Source organism: Gigantopelta aegis, chromosome 10 (assembly GCF_016097555.1).
Source record: "Gigantopelta aegis isolate Gae_Host chromosome 10, Gae_host_genome, whole genome shotgun sequence".
Taxonomy (NCBI): domain Eukaryota; kingdom Metazoa; phylum Mollusca; class Gastropoda; order Neomphalida; family Peltospiridae; genus Gigantopelta; species Gigantopelta aegis.
Window position 1 is genome coordinate 25,827,496 of NC_054708.1, and position 21,333 is coordinate 25,848,828.

The window sequence follows — 21,333 nt, forward strand, 5'->3', positions numbered from 1 at the left end:
CACGACGTGGCAAGTCGTTGGTGCTTCCTGTCGTTCGAAATCTTACGCGAAGATTTCGTATCGCTCGACTACAACTCCCAGCATGTATTGCAACGTCTTCTGTCGACATGCCAGCATCAAGTATGCCAATCGCCCGTTCGCCTAAATTATTGAGTATTCTTGGCATACTAAAAATGCTACAATGTTAAAAACGTTAATTTTTTTACAAATTTTGAAGCGTTTTCGTTCACTTGACAACAATGTCAGTAAGACAAGTAAAACAAATTGACCGAATACTACACGGGACATGTCGAACCATGCATGCACGTGCAAATTGAATTTCACGTTGTCGACGATTAACAGTGCAAAAATAATCGATAAAATTCATGAATCCTGATAATACAGCTCAAGGCTAATACTACCTATATAATTTTATTACACACTGAATTTTTTAACACAACAAATACTATATGTACAAATCGGAAGTTTCTTTTTTTGTTCAGTATATATATATATATATATATATATATATATATATATATATATATATATATATATATATATCTTATAATTTGTCTTCTAAGGGTGTCCAAGAACACTTGTTACCTCTCAGTCATATTGATTGCCATATTTCATGCCAAAATAATTGTGAAAATAAACATTAGTGCACCAGAAATAATTAAAACGAAAGCAAACTGCCTTTTGAATGGACATTATTATTGAGGCGAAAACCATTCAGCATCCCATCTGTTTGGCGAATGGATATTATTGGCAAGACTTTCCTAGGTGATTTGTACCGCTCACGCCTAATATTCAGCCGTTATGATTTAATGGTGTCGGTATGTCAAAGCACAAATAGACTGGGCGCATGTTCGTATATTTATAGCTTCCTCTCCTACAAAAGCCAGGTATGTGATGAAACCTGTCAAGGGCCTAATAGAGCCGAAGTGATGGTTATTGCTCACGCCGCCGTATGCTGATTGTCCTGTGCGTCTCGACCCGGCGTCATTAGGGTGTGAAATTATCGCTGGTAAATTCTGTGCTGTACGGCCGACTTGTAAATGGGACGACTATTGGTTCGTTGGTCGCCATCAAAAGACGGTACTTTCTCTTTCATTGGCTTCATATTGTTTTCGTCACATATCGCAGTATTCCGGACTCTCGTCACAAGCAATAAACTGATACAGAGCACGTGGCACGAACGTCAACCATATGCTGCAATGATTATGCGATTTCCCCCAGCACAGGATGTAAATAGTGCCACACAGCGGCGCACGTGCTGAGTCGAGGTCCCTTAATTTATAGAGCTCGCAACACACGTGCGCTCGTGGCAGAAAATTTTCAAAATGGAGCGATGCACTAGTAAGAACATTTGGCCAGGTAGAACCAGGTTTTGTTTCTTTTGTTGTACAACACGGGCATGATTTCGTATCTTCATACATCACGAGTCACGCACACAAGTCATTTAATTTATAAATCTCCATTTGGCTCCTGTGCACAGCTTTAAGAAATGTCAATACCTATAATGTCAATACCTATAATTTACTAGTTCACATTTTAAGCGAGCAGTTGCCATCATTAAAGACAGCCACTTGTTATAGTCCGTCCATCCAAGACGTAGAGGGACAGTGAAGTTGTTAGCTTTCTTTGGTCACAAAAACTGATGTGGTGATGCAGGGTGTTTTGTTTTGTTTTGGTTTGTTTGTTTGTTTGGGTTTTGTTGTTGTTGTTGTTGGTTGGGGTTTTTTGTGGGGGTTTTTGTTGTATTTCTTCTTCTTCTTTTTTTTTTTGGGGGGGGGGGGATTATTTTCTCTTTTTTCTGCTTTTAATACTTGTTTTCTTCTGAAAAGCATGAATTTGACAGAAAAGGTGGGCATATGTTTTTGTTGCTTTTGGTTTTTTGCTTTCTTTTTTCTTTTTTTCTTTTTTTTTTGGCTTCTTCTTTTTTTGCTTTTTGCTTTTTAATTTTATAATTTTGCTTTATTTTTATTTGAATTTATTTTTGCTTTTTAAAATAATTTTTCTTCCTGAAAAGCATGAATTTGACAGAAAAGGTGGGCAGATATTTCCTCTTCATTGGCCATGGTTCCCTTTCATTTGCCTTGGTACCCTGAATGCTTTCTATCACATCACAGTATAGCTAAGACAACTGTTAATGACTTCGAATGTGTACCTAATTAACCTCAAAATGCCATGGTGCGTAACAGTATTATTAGTTGAGGCGGCCCAGCATTGTTTCTGGTATAGGAAAGAAGGAAATGTTTTATTTAACGACGCACTCAACACAATTTATTTAGGGTTTATGTCGTCAGGCATATGGGTAAGGACCACACAGATACTGAGAGAGGAAACCCGTTGTCGCCACTGCATGGGCTACTCTTTTTCGATTAGCAGCAAGGGATCTTATATATGCACCATCCCACAGACAGGATAGTACATATCACGGCCCATTGTTACAACAGTTACGGAGCACTGGCTGGCACGAGAAATAGCCCAATGGGTCCATCGACGGGGATCCATCCTAGACCGACCGCGCATCAAGCGAACGCTTTACCACTGGGCTACACCCCGCCCCTGTTTCTGATATAGGTAAAAAAAAAAAAAAAAAAAAAAAATTGACGCGCAGGGTCAAAATTGACGCGTACGTGGACCAGAGGATAGTAAAATATTTTATTTGGCTTTAACGGGCTTAAAGTGGTCCAGGGCAATACTATAACTATTTTAATCTTAACCTCTGTTTAAGCAATGGCTGGATATAGCTCAGTCGGTTGAGCGCTCGCATGAGGTGCTTTGGTTATAGGATAGAAACCCCTTGGTGGGTCCATTCTCTGATTGGGATTTTTCCTGACCAAACTACTACCCCACAACTGGTATATCAAAGACCGTTGTATTGCTGCCTATGATTTAAGTTTGGTTTGACGTAAGAAGAAAAGTAAAAGTGTTTTGAAAATACCCCCCCCCCCCCCCCCCCCCCAATTTTTTTTTCTTTTTTAAATATTTTTATGTACAAATTTACAAATAGATCGGTTCAGAAGTAAATAACTTGTAAATTCCAAAGTATGAAAAAGGCGTTTCCTGTAGGACGGACTATATGATTGATCCTCGTTGGTTATTTTGGGTTATTTCTTGTTACGGGCGGAAATCTACAACTGGGATAACAGATGCTGCAGAATGTACTATCATGTCTATGGAATGGTGCCTATAAAGGATTAATTGCTGCTAATCGAAAAGAGTAGTCTATGAAGTTGCGGAAGCGCGTTTCCTCTCCGATTATCTGTGTGGCGCTTAATAATAATGCTCGCCTGAGGTACATGCGTCGCAGGATCCAACCATCTCGGTGTATTCATTCAACTGATTGAGTTTTTGCTCGTTCCAACTAGTGCACCACAACTGGATAAAGGCTGTGTATGTGCTTTCCTGTTTGTGGAAAAGTGCATTTAATAAATCCCTTGCTGCATTTGGAAAAATGTAGCGGGTTTCCTCTGATGAAAACGTGTCAGAATTACCAAATGTTTGATATCCAATAGCCGATAACAGAAAGGAAAGCGCACGTAAAAGATCCCTTGCTGCATTAGGAAAAATGTAGCGGGTTTCCTCTGATGACTACCAAATGTTTGACATCCTACAGCCGATGATTAATTAATCAATGTGCCAAAGTGTCTCAATTGTCATAATATATTACACCACTATTATTCACAGATTGAACAATATGGCGGGGTTGACGTTAAACAAGCATTCATTGCCGTTCCTTTCAACGCGATGGCATTACCTGTAAGAAGAGTGCTTGCTGTACGTTTCAGCAGATAATATTATAATACTCGAAACAGCGCAGCAATGTCCCGAAACCGTACACTCTTACCGAGTGTATGTACATGGCCTCCGTAACCTTTTTCTCGACAATTTCAAAATGTAAATGTGTACAAATATTTTCCAACCAAAGGCATTACATCGAGTTACCAGCATTTCGCGACCCCAGACACGATTTTCGTGTTTATACTGGCGAAAGCGGTGTTTCGGATTTCAGTCGAGCGTATCGGGTTATTTAATTTGAAATCGTAGTTTAATAGATGTTGGTCTCGCTTGCAACGTCGCGTGCTCCGTGGCCGGCTTAAAGAGCTAGCTTTGTAAAAGATATTTTCTTCTTGTTTTCGCAGAACGGAGAGAGGGAAAAAACCCTCGAAAAGACGCGGATGAATACTGGGCATTGAACATTGTGTCTAGGCGGTTAGCAGGAATAAGATTAGTCCTATAGTCGCCTTTGACTGTTGGAGATTGTCAAACACCGTGTCAAATGCTCGTGTTTATCGAGAGAATCTCGTGTCGTCGGTCTACGTGCCTCGTCGGCGGTTTCCGTGAATGGCATGGGCAGGGTGCATGTGCCCATGAATTGATTCACCGTGATGCGATAAACTTCACATTAAATAGAAGATACATCCCATAACTGAAAACTAATCTGTCATTGTAGCCAGCTTTCGCCTCCGTGACCCTCGACCTTTCGCGGATAAATCCCAGCCCCGAGGTGGCCCAATCACCGACAACTCTCTGCAAGAAGCGCAGCAATAAAGCAGTATTTAGTCTACAATTGTAGTAGCCAGATGTCTAGTCTCTATCGACCCAGAATGATGTTGAAGTTTGGAATCACTATATTCAATAGTGTTTGGAATCACTATATACATTAGTCCATAATCGCCTTTCTTAATAATTAAATACAGGGAGATAATATCTACAGACGAAATAGTTTCACCATGGCCAGTTTATTTGCCCTTGACCAGTCTATCGTTTCAGCCAATTTGATACCCATTCCCGTTATCTCTGCAGGCTGTTGTTTATTATGTTGGCTTGTTTATACTTCCTTTTGTACTTATAATTGTTGCATTACCACCTTCCTCTTCCTCTTCTACTGCTGCTACTACTACTACTACTAATACTACTACCACTACTACTACTACTACTACTACTACTACTACTACTACTACTACTACTACTACTACTACTACTACTTCTTCTTCTTCTTCTTCTTCTTCTTCTTCTTCTTCTTAATTCTTTAGCACCAAAACCAACCCCGAACACCCCCCCCCCCCGCCTGCCTGCTACCGACCCCGTCCCGTACCGACCGAGCCCGTCGCCTGTGCCCATGACAGGCGTGCGCTAGAACAACTTGCTCAGAATGTGCATGTTAATCCCTATACCATACCATACCATTCTTCTTCTCCTCGTCCACCTTTTATAAATAGGCTGCTCCCATAAATGTTTCGACGTCCCTCCTCTCCCCTCCCCCCACCTTTTCTGTCATGGACGGCTCTTGTGCCCACGACAGGCGTGCGCTACAACTGCTTGTTCTGAATGTGTACTTAAAACCCTATGACATGACATGACAATGTTTCGACAAGAGTTCAGCAAGACTTCTGTGAAAGAGTCGATGGTCGAGCGATTAAAGTCGCGTGCTCTCAAATGTCATGCGAATCGGTGCAGTAGGTTCGAATCCTGTTACTTGACACTGTGTGTTTTTAAATGTTATGTATAATCTGCTTTTATCGTTCGGACTTCTTACGTTGTGTGGGGGCGGGATGTAGCCCATTGGTAAAGCGCGCGGTCGGTCTGGGATCGATCCCTGTCGGTGGGCCCATTGGGAATTTTTTTTTTTTTTTACCTCTGTAACAATCTAGCTAAGGTCAGCAAATATGGCAGTTGTCCCTGACTATTTGTCGAATCGTAATTTGTATTTTCTTCCAGGTGGATTTTGTTCCTAAATTTCGGAAGTCATATCACACTATATATCCAATGCTGAGAACTCTGTTAAAGTGGCAGACCCTAGTTTTTTTTAACACTACGACGTATTTTTGACAATCAGAGCTGTATGTCATTTGAAATTGGAAGTTACTTACATTTTATTGTTAGAATATTCATTTTCGTTCATTCGAAGTGGGTTTTTGTTGTTGTTTATTTCGTAATATCTTCTTAATATCTTTCTTAAAACTCGCGTATCTTTGAGAAGTAACGGTTATCGAACCAAGCTATAGTCTATTTTTAGACGGTATTTACGCGTATAAATATCACAGACTTTAGTTGCACTACATTACAACTTTATCTAGATGCGTTATAGGTTTGTAGATTAAGAAAACTTACATGTGCATGTAATGACACTTTTTACGGGCTAAAACTAGGGTCTGCGCTTTTCAGATTCGGTGTGAAATCTTCAAGTCAGATATATTTGGTATATTTGTGATAAACAGGAATATTAAACATGATTGTGTAATTCGTGTGACCATATAACATGTATATTCAGGAACGTGTATATAATATATAACTAAATATGTTATAATTTCACACGAATACCACAAGTTTTAATTATCGGGGGTGTTTTTCTTTGAGATTACTGTTATATGCATTAAAAATATTAAAATACAGAAACCACAAAAGACTCCTTTAATAAGGATAATACCATTAAAAACATCTGTTCCATTGACTTTGTAACAAAACATCGGCCAAAATGTACTTAATTATTTATTCATTGCCAACTGGTTTGTGTTAATTTGACGAATATAGCTCTTAAGTCACGCTAATGAACAATAATACAGAATAAGAGGTACAAGTTACGGCGTTAATAAATTAAATGCATGTTCTAATGAAACCATATGTTCCAGGTAACTTGTGGAATCGGGTATGGCGGAATAAAATCAACAGTGCGACATATCGATCTGTACTGTATTGTGTTGGGGTACAATGAGACATCATGATGCGGGTACCCACTGTATTAACGGGCGGAGGCGTAGCTATAGCCCAGTGGTAAAGCGCTCGCCTGGTGCGTGATCGATCTAGGATTGATCCCCACCAGTAGTGCCCATTGGGCCATTTATTATTCAAGCTAGCTCTCCACAAGTTATTGGTGTAACAAAGGCCGAGATATGTGCTAACCTGTCTGTGGGACAGTGCATTTAAAATAGTCCATACTGTTAAAGGGACAGACCCTCATTTTTAAACACTACGACTTATTTTTCACTATTAAAGCCGTTTTTAATAATTTTAATTAGGAGTTCTTATATTTTATTATTAAAAATATTCATTTTCGTACACCTGAAGTGGTTCTGATCTTCCAGATTTTTGTAACAACCCAAAATGCATTTTCATAATTCTTAAAACGCACGTTCGTCTGAGAAGTAATGGTTATCGAGACAGGCTCTAGTCTATTTTTATACGATATTTTCAGGTTTAAACATCACAAACTTCAGCCTTTCTCTGTTATAACCTTATATAAAAAAAATTTGCAGGTGTGTAGATTAACTAAACTTACTCTCTATTTTCACAGGCTAAAACTAGGGTCAGCGCCTTTAATTTGAAAGGATGGCGGTGGGTATTTTTTTATCATTATCTGTTTGGTCTTTAACCATATGGTCTCTTTCATAATAATAAAAAAGATTTGTTGAGTGCGTTGTTAAATAAAACATATCGTCCATCCTTCACAGTGTATTCAGTGGACATTTTCATTACACACTTGTAGCAGTTTTGAAAAGTGTTTAGGGATTGAAACAACACACCTCCGCCTCTTGCCATTTGTATTTCTGTTTGTCTCTTTGTCGGTCTTTTGTTGTATATTTCTCTCATCTCTCTCTCTCTCTCTCTCTCTCTCTCTCTCTCTCTCTCTCTCTCTCTCTCTCTCTCTCTCTCTCTCTCTCTCCCCCACTACTATGTATGTGTGTGTCTACACACACACACACACACACACACACACACACACACACACACACACACACACACACACACACATACATACATACATACATACATACATACATGTTTATATTTAAAACCACTATGTATTGAATATCCTCCATTCATCAATATAAAATTATTATAACTGGATTTATATTAAAATACGTTGTTGTTGTTGGGGGTAAGTTGTTTTAACTACTTTGTGTTGCCTACAGCACAATGATGCATGCTACAGTCAAATATTTATTTATTTTTCACCCGCTCGATTCGACAAACATATCTCTAATCCATTGTCACGTATTATCGTTCATTACCCTTGGGAAGTCGCAATGGCGGCTTCTATGAAAGCGCCATATTTGCGGAAGTGTCGTGACGGGCGAAATTGTTCCAACAACATCTAATCAATTATGGGAAATAAACGAGCAATCAACGACACTCGAGAGGTTTTAGCAATAAAACGCTAGGCTGGCGGGAGTGAGTGAACCCGTGTATGTGGGGCTATATCGCCGCTTTCAAGCGTGGCCACTCTTTTAATTAGGCAAGTAGGGAGAGCGCAGGGGATTCGAGTAATAAATAATAGGTCTTGTTTCGTTCCCCGGCCGAGTCGTTTTAGGAAAATTACGTTCCTCTCCTGAGGATAACTTAACATTATTGAATAGTGTTCGCCTTTAACTACCGCGGGTTTTTTTTTTTTTTTTTTCTTTTCTTTTCTTTTCTTTCTTTTTTGTTGGTAGGTGGGTAGTGGGTTTTTTTTAGTACAGTGATTGTACAAAAATAAACAAATAACGGCTACAAATAAATGATCAAATTCGAAATTTGTGTTAGAATTTTTGCAGTATCAATCATTGTTTATATTCTGTATTAATTTGAATGAATGAATGATGAACGAACGAATGAATGAATGAATGAATGAATGAATGTTTAACGATACCCCAGCACAAAAATACACATCGGCTGTTGGGTGTCAGAAAAGGTAAGTATATGGAAATAGTATTTACATTACGAATACCAATTATTATGTAATTGTACTAATTTGTGTACATATTAACATTATTCAATCGGCGCTCGTCTGATGCGCGATCGATCTGGGATCTATCCTCGTCAGTAGGCCCAATGAGCTATTTCTTGTTCCAGCCAGTCTACTACAACTGGTACCGGCCTCGGTGGCGTCGTGGCAGGCCATCGGTCTACAGGCTGGTAGGTACTGGGTTCGGATCCCAGTCGAGGCATGGGATTTTTAATCCAGATACCGACTCCAAACCCTGAGTGAGTGCTACGCAAGGCTCAATGGGTAGGTGTAAACCACTTGCACCGACCAGTGATCCATAACTGGTTCAACAAAGGCCATGGTTTGTGCTATCCTGCCTGTGGGAAGCACAAATAAAAGATCCCTTGCTGCCTATCGGAAGAGTAGCCCATGTAGTGGCGACAGCGGGTTTCCTCTCAAAACCTTGGTGGTCCTGAACCATATGTCTGACGCTATATAACCGTAAATAAAATGTGTTGAGTGCGTCGTAAAATAAAACACTTCTTTTTTTACTACAACTGGTAGTATATCAAAGGCCGTGGTATGTGTTATCCTCTGTTTGGAATGGTACATATAAAAGATCCCATGCTACTAATGGAAACATTAAGCGAGTTTCCTCTCTAAGACTGTATGTCAGAATTAACAAATGCCGACTTTTAACTGCACTTGTTTCTTCTTGTTTTTTATTGTTGCTGTTCCTATTTTTTTCTCTCTTTTTTTTTCTTCTTCTTCTTTTTTGTTTGTTGTTGTTTTGTTTCGGGCATTAAACATGTCTGAATCATTACTATATATTGCATAAAACATGGTCTGTCCATGTTATCAGTCGTATTTTTCAATTCAAATATGACAAATATTACATATTGCATTTCGATCAACTAAAATCAGTTTACACCATTTTAAAAAATATTTTCGTTAAGTTGAGAGCGATGAGTACTGGTGTTGTGAATCGGTTGGAATTTCAACATCGATCATCGGTTATAATTGGTTGGCGCCAACCGATCAACTTTCGATTACACAATCAGTTAGAATTATATGAACATAAGAACGACATGAATTACAAGTACCGTGCACCTATTGTCGTGTTTACCGGGATAAACCCTACTAATCATTGTTGTTACTTTATTAACTATTAAATAGCATTTTTGTTTATGTACATATACAACAAATTATATATATATATATATATATATATATATAGTATGTATATATATATATATATATATGTATGTATATATATATATATATATATATATATATGTATATATAGTATATATATATGTATATATATATGTATATATATATATATATATATATATATATATATATATATATGTATATATATATATATATATATATGTATGTATATATATATATATATATATATGTATATATATATATATATATGTATGTATATATATATATGTATATGTATATTATATATATATATATATGTATATATATATATATATATATATATATGTATATATATATATATATATATATATATATATATATATATGTATATATATATATATATATATATATATATATATATATATATATATATATATATATAGTATATATATATATATATATATATATATGTATATATATATATATATGTATATGTGGATATATATATATATATATATATATATATATATATATATATATATATATATATATATATATATATATATATATATATATATATATATAATCAATTATATCAGCTAAACTGGGAGATCAATTACAGTTAAAAAAAATTCATACAATCGATTACAGATTTTTATAATCGATCATGACATCAATAAAGCGAAACCGATTTTTTTTCGACCATAATCGATCTTTGTAGACATGGATTGCAATGCAGGATTGCAAGAGTTTACACGGCCTACGATAGGCACTAAAGACAATTCGAGGTCGGGATGTTTTGGGGTTTGGGGGGTTTTTTTAAAGAAAAAAAAAAAACTCGGCCAATTCACCACAGCTGGTATATCGAAGGCCGTGGTATGTACTATCCTGTCTTTGGGATGGTGCATATAAAATATCTCTTGCTACTAATGGAAAAATGTAGCGGGTTTCGTCTCTAAGACTAGCCTATATGTCAAAATTACCAAATGCTTGACATCCAATAGTCGATTATTAATAAATCAATGTGCTCTAGTGGTGTCGTTAAACAAAACAAAATAACGTTTGATAGATGAATTACTGGAGAGCACATTGTAAATACAATCAAGTAAAGTACGACTAAGAATTACGTTCCAGTTTTCTCCCTAGACCTTTTAGAAGCCTTTAAAAAAAATGTTTAAATAAAAAAATCCCGGAAAGCATGCAAACCTTCCAAAGACTTTACTAGCTACTTTTCGCTGGCTGGCTGGGTGGATTTCGGGTGAGTATTTTTTTTTTTTTTTTTTTGGGGGGGGGGGGGGGGGGGGGGGGGGGGGGGGGGGGGGGGGGGTAGTAGTAATATTTGCGAGAATGTACGGAACGACAGACAAAATAAGACGAACATTTCTCGCTACAGATTCATTTCATTCAACTTATTTTCGTGCTTATATCCAATTAAGGTTCAAGCACGCTGTTCTGGGCACACACCTCAGCTGTCCACGACAGTGGTTTAGCTGTTAGTTGGTTAGTGTTTAGTGAGAGAGAAGAGATTGTAGTGGCTTTACACCTACCCATTGAGCCCTTAAGAACTCGCTCTGGGTTGGAGCCGGTACCGGGCTGCGAACCCTGTACCTACCAGCCTGTAGTCCAATGGGTTAACCACTGTGCCACCGAGACCGGTGCTACAGCTTCAATGGAGCTAACGACTACACCATAGTGCTGTTGCAACTGTGGCTGGCACTACAAGATAATGAAATGGTAAAATGAAAATCGTCATGGGACCACAGCGACCGACGTGGAACAAACCGCCATACTGGGTTTTAACTTAAAATAATAGTCGGCAAATTACTTGGCTTGCTATCACTTGCGTGAACACTTTTGGAACACAAGACGTGTTGAGTGAACAATCACATCCCTGTTTATCTTGCGCCAAGAGACAGAGTGGTGAAAAGTGAGTCGTGAAACGACCTAATCGACTTTCGTCAACCGTGAGCAGCATTTTCCAAAGCTAAAGTTCTTGGTTAGTTTGCCCTTTGCTTGGAGAATCAACATGAAGTGGATCCGTCATTGAGATAACGTGTTTACGCTCGTGACATGGGTGCGCGGCAAATGGTGGAAAATACTCAGGGACGAAACGGGATCTCCCAATCAATTCAATTAGCGTATTTGTAATTCGTGACACGAAACTAATATAAAAGTCCTAAATTATTAAAAAAGAAGAAAAAAAGATTTTGGTACGGAGAGCCGTAAACCGAGAAAATGTTATTGTTGACATTTAAAGCTGGACATACACAAGTGAAAATATCCTACAGGAAATGAAGGGAATTAAACAGAATCTTCAATAGATGCAGAACGCAACTTTCTGAATACTGCCCCAAATTATTAATTTTTGTTTTGATGTTAAAAAGATTTTAGTTTCAATAACATGCCCTAAAAAATATAGCTTAAAGGCATATTGTTACAGACCACTGACCTATTTAATGGTCTCCCCTGCGTGTGCTGTAACCTCACCGTTTTTTTTCTTTTCTTTTGGAAGATTTTATTTTTGGGTATTTATAATGTGAATATTCTTCATTGTGTCTTTCGTAAATGTGTCTCTTTCATATCTGTCTTCACTAGTTTGATGTTGATCATCATATACCTTTGTTTGACACTCAGTAGAAATGGTGGCATGAGGTGCTTGCGTCGCAGGAACGAACCACCTCGGTGGATCCATTCAGCTGATTGGGTTTTTTGTCTCGTTCCAACCAGTGCACCACAACTGGACATAGGCCGTGGTATGTGTTTTCGTGTCTGTGGGAAAGTGCATATAAAAGGTCCCTTGCTGCATTAGAAAATAATGTAGCCGGTTTCTTCTGATGACTACGAGTCAGAATTACCAATTGTTTGACATCCAATAACCGATGATTAATTAATCAATGTGCTCCAGTGGTGTCGTTAAAATAAAATAAACTTTATTCCCTGAAATTTACATCTGTTTTGAAGCAGGGTGTATTTACCGACATTAATAAAATGTAGAATAATTCTAATTGATTTTATCCTGGGGGCCAATCACATTATACATGAGTCCCGTTATGGCGTGACAGGAACATATAAAAAGTGGTGGGGGATATGTTTTGGGGTTTGGGCAGTAACTTCTACTATTCTCCATAAATTCTGTGAAAATGACGACATATGCAGTAGTTATTTATAATAATGTTCCTTCCGTATTGAGGCTGTTGTTTCCTTGAAGGAAGGAAGGAAATGTTTTATTTAACGACGCACTCAACACATTTTATTTACGGTTATACGTTTATATGGCGTCAAATATATGGTTAAGGACCACACAGATATTGAGAGAGGAAACCCGCTGTCGCTGCTATTTTCGATTAGCAGCAAGGGATCTTTTACATGCACCATCACAGATACGGTAGTGCATACCACGGCCTTTGATATACCAGTCGTGGTGCACTGGCTAGAAAGAGAAATAGCCTAATGGGCCCACTGACGGGGATCGATCCCAGACCGACCGCGCATCAAGCGAGCGTTTTACCACTGGTCCCTTTGTTTCGGTGATTGCGAAGTAAGCTAGTTTACATTTTTTTCCAGTTGAACGCCTTTAGGAAATTGTTCATGGTTTGCAGTTACTCAGTCGGTTGAAGCTTTTTGCTATTTTACAACGTTCTTTGCAATTTGTATTGTAAAAGTTGTCATTTCTCACACAGTTTTGGGAGATCAATAGAAACCCACCTGATTAATGTATTTGTTGAATAGTTTGGTTGGGGTTTGTTTTGTTGTGTGTGTGTTTGTTTTGTTGTTTGTTTTGACAGAACAGGAATGTATTTTGGGTAGCAATGCAAACTTATCTTCATTGACCATCAGTTAAAGGTTGGGATAATGTTGAATATATTGCGTTTTATTTTGTGACTATCTTTTTGGCGACTAAAATTAGATATTAAATACAACGACTTGTTTGGAATGCTAGTGTATGTATTTCAAATGAGTTGTGGGTCGTGTACCGGCCTCGGTGGCGCAGTGGTTAAGCCATCGGACTACAGGCTGGTAGGTACAAGGTTCGCAGCCCGGTACCGGCTTCCACACAGAGCGAGTTCTCAAGGGTTCAGTGGGTAGGTAGATGTAAGGCCACTAAACCCTCTTCTCTCTCTTTCTCTCACTAATCACTAACCAACTAAGAACTAACTCACTGTCCTGGACAGATAGCTCAGATAGCTGAGGTGTGTGCCCAGACAGCGTGTTCGAACCTTAACTGGATATCAGCACAAACATAAGTTGAAATGAAATGGGTCGTGTGCTTATGTTTATAGCACCGATGTTTTTTTTTTTTTTATGTTTTTTTTTTTTTTTTTGATTTTTTTGTAATGTATAATTCTTTCGTAGGTTTAGGTTTAGGTTACTACAAACATTAGGACGACCACAAACACCTTGTTTATACCGAAACTCGGGACAGTCCCTTTAACAACAAAACAGTCCAGTAGCGCGTGCCCCCCCCCCCCCCCCCCCCCCTACACACACACTTTCTCCCGCACCCTACATTTCATTACTACGGGCCTGAAAAAGATAGACCTTTATGTGTATCATATTTATTTGCATAGTACGTGTAGTAAGCGTCATAATAGTTGATGGTCGGAGGCTATGCATTCTGGTATAGGTAGAGACCGTTGATTCGGGTGAATGCCGGGGGTCCGGCCATCGCCTCCCCAGTGCCGTCCTTGTTCACTCGCATGATTCCGCTAAAAGCAGTAATACTTTTAATTTATATGCAGAAGAGAGAGAGAGAGAGAGAGAGAGAGAGAGAGAGAGAGAGAGAGAGAGAGAGAGAGAGAGAGAGAGAGAGAGAGAGAGAGAGAGAATCATTGCTTTCAATTGCCGCATCCTAACCGCACAGGATGCGGTATTGAACATAGCAGAGAGGATGGACAGCCAAGCGAAGGTCCAACAACTAGGCCATGCTAGTATATGAATATAAATATATTAACAAAGGTAAGTTCAAGAACCTGTTTTGACCCTTTCTGTCAGTTTCCTCCAACTCTGTCTTCTGAGCTGTCCACGCCATCGCCTACGTGTCTCAACATCCTCCACGGACGGATGCAGTCGCTGTGTATTTCCCTGCACCCACATGGCATCCTTGTCCTTTGCCGCTAATAAAGCTGGTCTGACCCACGGCACCAACTAACGACCGCCGGTAGTAGGGGAGCATAGTAGGTAGTTACAAGTGCCTCTTAACAGTGCCAGAAGTAACTGAACATTCTCCGAAATGGTCAGACTAAGCCCACAGCTAAAAGCTAATGGGTATTGACAGGTGTGTAACACGGATAGCCACAAGAGGCAAGCACATGTAACGGTTGGAGAGACCAGGACTGGGGTGTGGAGGTGGACAGCGAAAGAAGTTGAAAGATAGGAGGAGTTGCCAGATCGGGAAGAAATGAGATGGAATTCAGATGTTTTAGGAGTTAAATAATTATAAGGAAGGGCAAAAAAAGGGAAAAAGTATGTATTTTTTGTGGAAGATGCACCATTTCAGGTGTTTTTAAAATTCTACCCACTGTCAAATTTTAGTTCCTGTACAGTACTACTAATACTTGCCGTTGAAGGTCGGTATTTCAGAAGATACACCCTCCGTGTAGTATGACTCACATTTTATTCCAGTTGCTGACGTACGTCTGTACACTACTAATACTTTCCGTTGAAGGTCGGTATTTCAGAAGATACACCCTCCGTGTAGTATGACTCACATTTTATTCCAGTTGCTGACGTACGTCTGTACACTACTAATACTTGCCGTTGAAGGTCGGTATTTCAGAAGATACACCCTTCGTGTAGTATGACTCACATTTCATTCCAGTTGCTGACGTACGCCTGTATATTACTGATACTTGCCATGAAGGGTGAGTATTTCAGAAGATACACACTCTGTGTAATATTACTCACATTTCATTCCAGTTGCTGGCGTACGCCTGTATATTACTGATACTTGCCTTGAATGTGAGTATTTCAGAAGATACACACTCCGTGTAGTATGACTTACATTTCATTCCAGTTGCTGAAATACAGGAAGTGGTCAGTGACGGCCAGACCAAAGAAGTGAGCAGCGTTATCTGTGTAAACGGTTCGTCTCCTTCCGCCATTACTGTCTATCTCCTCTATCTTGTGTGTTCCAGCGTCGCAGAAATACAGAAGTCCAGCTGTGATGGAATAAGTAAATAAACAAATGAATAAACAAACGAAACAAGCAAATAAACAAATTAGTTAATTAATATAAATAAATAAATAATATAAAATAAAATAATATTCTTTATTAAAATAGTAATAATACAATAGTGATAATAGATATACTATAATCCGTCCCATCATTCTATAAAAAAATATTTTATAAATAATTTCAGTTTGGTTTGACATCAGAAGAAAGGTAAAAGTGTTTGAGAAATAACATGCAAATACTATTGTGTGCAATTTAAAAATCAATCAGTTCAGAAATAAATAACTTGTAGTAAATATTATAGTATGAAAAAAGGCCGTCCCTGTGGGATGGAATATAAGTAATTATTACTGTTTTAGTAATACTCTGGTTAGACCATATGGCCTCAATAACTGAATAAATATCTTGTCTAGTGTCACGGGGATCCTATAATACCCGTAACTGAATGAAACACGATTACCCAAATATCTCTCCTAACTGAATATCTATTAGATCTCTCTGTAACGAGCAGTTATACCCGCGTGGCTCGTCTAGGTATGATCAGAGATAAGATCTTATATAAAGTATATGTAATATAGCACGTTTAGTTCACTAGAAAACACAACAAAAACACAATACACTTTGGAATCTGTATTACTACTACGCTGACAAATGTACTGCCGCAGTAGTTAATTACCAACAACAAATAATAACAACCCAGAACTGATCACTTAATTAGTTAATCTCTAGGTGTCTAGTTTACACAATATTGTAATCACTTCACCGTGATACAACACACACACGTGTGATAATTGAGAAACGCTTCCAGGGGAACTTAATTAATAAAGGAATGACAACTCTGTTCCTAACTGGTTAATTTTTAATTAACCCGTAACTACTCATTCAGTAACCTTGTAATACAGAATTAATACTGGTACCTATCACAATAAAGACAATAACCTACAGTTTACCTAGGTCCTCTAAGATGACTGGTTAAGCTTTATATATATTAGAACAGTGAGCCTACAGTTTACTGCGTCAGATTACCGGCAGCACCGTCTAAATAATATTGGTATAATACAGTATTAAAATATTTAAAGTCACATCAATCACATCAAGGTTATACAACAGAGCAGAAATAATATTTACCAAGTCCAAACGGACGCGTTCCCTAGAAGCCTTCCTATATGTTTCTCCCCGATATCTCTAAAACCCTATTTATTAAAAAATCCCAGACTGGTCCGGAGACAGTACGCGGAACCGAATCTTATGATGTGTATATTTCCACAGCGACCAAGCGGTATTTTTTTCTTACAAGCCTAGACTGGTCGTCGCCTAGTTCGCCAGCAATACCCCGAACGTACCGAACTAGCGGAGGTATTACGTAACTACTGGCCACATGGCCTCCGCATCTGGTCTGGGTGTGTATTAGAAAGAGCTCGAAGACCGTCGTGCAGAGGTATTATGTAACAAGTGCCCACCTGGGCTTAAGTGCATATTGGAACTGCACACGGCCCTCTAAAACAATTAATATCGCCACAGGCGAAAACAAAATTAAGAGCATGTTCCGTCACATTTAGTCTTGTGGTTAGAAAATAAATACGAAATTAGTAGAAAACTTATAAAACATAAATGAAACAACTGAATAATTGAAAATAAAACTGATGTCGCAGTCAGGCAGATGTCTTTCGATCACCACAATATGTTGGATATAGCTGTGTGATATCATAAATGTCACACAGTCGGTGAATAAGGAAATGTTTATATTTACAGTTTCTGTCAATGGCGAGGCCGTTTGGCAGCTTCAGGCCGGTGGAGACAATGGTTTTCCTGTTAGATCCATCGTAACTGGCTTTCTCGATCTTAGGAGATGCGCCCCAGTCTGTCCAATACATCACCCTGAAACCAGCAGTATTAGTACATGTATTCGTTTTATTATACTAGCAGTGGTATTAGTTCACAGTCTAATGCAGATCATACCAGACGATAACAAATAGGGTGGGAATGTAGTCCAGTGGCATTTAACGCTTGCTTGATGTGCGGTCGTATTCGTATACTAGCAGTGGTATTAGTTCACGGTCTAATGCAGATCATAGCAGACGATAACAAATAGGGTGGGATGTAGCCCAGTGGCATTTAACGCTTGCTTGATGTGCGGTCGGTTTGGTATCGATCGACATCTGTGGGCCCATTGGGCTATTTCTCGTTCCAGCCAGTGCACCATGACCAGTATATCAAAGGCCGTGGTATGTGTTATCCTGTCTGTGGGATGGTGCATATAAAAGATCCCTTGATAATGGAAAAAAATGAATCGATTCCCGTCGGTCGGCCCATTGGGCTATTTCTCGTTCCAGCCAGTGCACCACGACTGGCATATCAAAGGCCGTGGCATGTGTTATCCTGTCTTTGGGATGGTGCATATAAAAGACCCCTTGCTACTAATGGAAAAATGTAGTGGGTTTCCCCTCTAACTCTCCAAGACTATATGTCAAAATTACCAAATGTTTGACATCCAATAGCCGAAGATTAATAAATCAATGTGCTCCAGTGGTGATGTCAAACGATACAAACTTTAACTATAGAAAATATTATGGAAACACGCTTGCAGATGTCTCTGATCCGACGTAGATGTGTGTGCGACTGGGTAGGCTTATTACTTTTATCAATTTTAAAGTCGCAGATCCTAGTTTTAGGCCGTAACAAAATGTACATTATATAAGTCTGCTTCATCTATAAACCTGTAACACAACTGGATAAAGTTGCAACAGAGTGAAATAAAGAGTCTGTAATGTTGAAACGGGAAAATGCTCTTAAAAAGGAAACTAGAGCTGTCTCCATACCTGTTATTTGTCGAAGGTACGTGCGTTTTTATAAATATGAAAAATGCATTTCGTGACATTACAAACACCAGTATGACCAGAAACACTTCGGTTGTATGGAAATGCACTGTATCGGTACTCGGTTACAGCGAGAGTGGACTGTTGACGATTTTTTGTTACGGTGTGTTGCTTTTTTTGGACAATTTACTGATTTGAAATTAATGAGCACTGGCTGTGGCTGTTGCTATGGAACAGACGACAAACTCACAGGTAAAACCCCTATTTACATTGAAGTATAGAAACAAACACGTTATACTCTTCAAAATGAATACATATTCTGTAGTATTGTACAGATTTGGACGTATAATTACAGAAAATGTCCATAAATCATATCAATCTTATTTAATAACGTTTCCTGATTATTAATTGTTTAAAATTTGTAACTAAAGTAGAATAAATAGATCATAACTCTCAGCAAAAGCCGCAATTATAACAGAAATATAGTATTTATGACTAAATTAGATTAATAAAAGTATTGAAAATGGATACGAACTGTTGTTGATTTTTTTAGTCGAACTACGGAGTGTTTACGATTTTTGACTTATGATTTTTGTCTTATTTGTTTCAGAATTTATTGTTAATACTAAATTCTGTTTCAAATCCTGTTTATATTGCTTTCCAAATTTCTGTCTCTTTCTCCGTTTGTCTGTCTGTCTGTCTGTCTGCCTGTCTCTCTCTCTCTCTCTCTCTCTCTCTCTCTCTCTCTCTCTCTCTCTCTCTCTCTCTCTCTCTCTCTCTCTATATCATCTTAATTTTCCTAAGGGTTTAAAATAAACCACAATAAACTGAGTATATGTGTGTACGAGTTTACGTGTATATATGCATACTCATGTGTGTATATATCATGCAGAAATTACAGTTTTGATTTGATTGAACGACAACGTGTCAAACCAAAGCGAAAGAAAGGAGCTGTGCCTAGTGTCGACCAACCTGCAAGGGGAACAAAGTCATGTTTTATTTAACGACGCACTCAACACATTTTATTTACGGTTATATGACCACACAGATATATTGAGAGAGGAAACCCACTGTCGCCACTTCATGGGCTACTCTTTTCGATTAGCAGCAAGGGTTCTTTTATATGCACCATCCCACAGACAGGGTAGTACATACCACGGCCTTTGATATACCAGTCGTGGCGCACTGGCTGGAACGAGAAATAGCTCAATGGGATCACCAACGGGCATCGATCCCAGACCGACCAGGCATCGAGCAAACACTTTACCACTTGGCGAGCAACGGGAACAAGACCAGTTCACAAATTCCACCATATATATAGCTTCAAGATCCAGGTTCATATTCGGATGAGATTATCCGACATATAAATTGAATGCACTTCTGAATTTTAGAAATCACAAAACTATATTCATTGTTTATCAGCTATGTTTTATCTGATTAAAATGGTCACATAATCATGTACTTTTTTTAATTATTAATATCCGAGGAGGAATCATAATGTCAAAAAGGAGTCAAATGAACAATTCAATCAACGATTCAGCTGAATTGAAAACAAAATCGTCATACTAAATATTCCATATTTCTGAATGTAATGTGTTAGATTGCCTGTGATGATGATATTGACTGGTTTGGTGTAACGAAAAAAGTAGCATGCTGCTTTAAATCAAATTTACTAGAATATTTTCTCGAATATTTGTCACAGCTGAATATTTCTTCTCATGATTAGCCGTGACATGTCGTTTCGAATTACTGTCAACTGGACTTTCGTAAGTACAAAAATCACTTCTTTTTTTCTTTAATACTCCACTAAACTTTGATTTTGGGGTTGATGTTATATAACAGGTTTACAGTTGTTAATGTCAACATTAATATCAGTACAGTTGTCAGAAATGGTGATATTGTTTTCTTTGACATCTGGCAAAGAAATGTTCATTGATATATCAGTTTCATTAATGATAAAAGACGATTTATCAATGAACGACAATTACATAATAGAACGAATTCGGTAAACACGCCGTTACCCAGTTGGAAAAACGCCGTAACCTATAAATAGAAACTCCGCATCATTTCTGTTTTGATTTAGAAAAGATAAACATGCATTATCTGATATGTTAAAGCAATATTTTGACAACAAATGCTAACATATTTATTCTATACACAAAATGTGTTGCTTGTATGAAAGTTACAGTGAACATAGGTAGTCCTGACATATTTTTCTACGGAATGTTTTTTTTAGCATACAATATTGCATGCCACGGTATTAAATAGTACTTTAAACTACGCTATACATCTCTATGCACTAAGTTAAACACGTGCATGTATGTATGGTACGGTTAAATTAATATCTGAGTGGTTTGAATAATTAAATGTGAAAGTTACCATATAAGCATGAACAATATTGTCTAAAAATCTACCGGAGCTCGTACAAGAAACAAGCAACACGCTGTAACAAACAGCGTAACAAACAGTCCACTCGCTGTAACCGAGTACCAATA

At 38.1% G+C, this 21,333-nt stretch overlaps 1 protein-coding gene across 1 annotated transcript in view; it reads right to left on the bottom strand.

Moving 5' to 3' along the window:
• Nucleotides 1-14,390: 14,390 nt before the first annotated feature.
• LOC121383555 (low-density lipoprotein receptor-related protein 5-like) overlaps nt 14,391-21,333 on the bottom strand; it is a 56,872-nt gene continuing 49,929 nt past the window's right edge. Inside the window, exons 18-20 of the mRNA XM_041513642.1 lie at nt 17,773-17,900; nt 15,852-16,008; nt 14,391-14,556 (exon numbers count right to left, since the gene is read on the bottom strand). Coding sequence (XP_041369576.1) covers nt 14,457-14,556; nt 15,852-16,008; nt 17,773-17,900 — 385 coding nt within the window. The 3' untranslated portion in view covers nt 14,391-14,456. The remainder of the gene's footprint in view (nt 14,557-15,851; nt 16,009-17,772; nt 17,901-21,333) is intronic.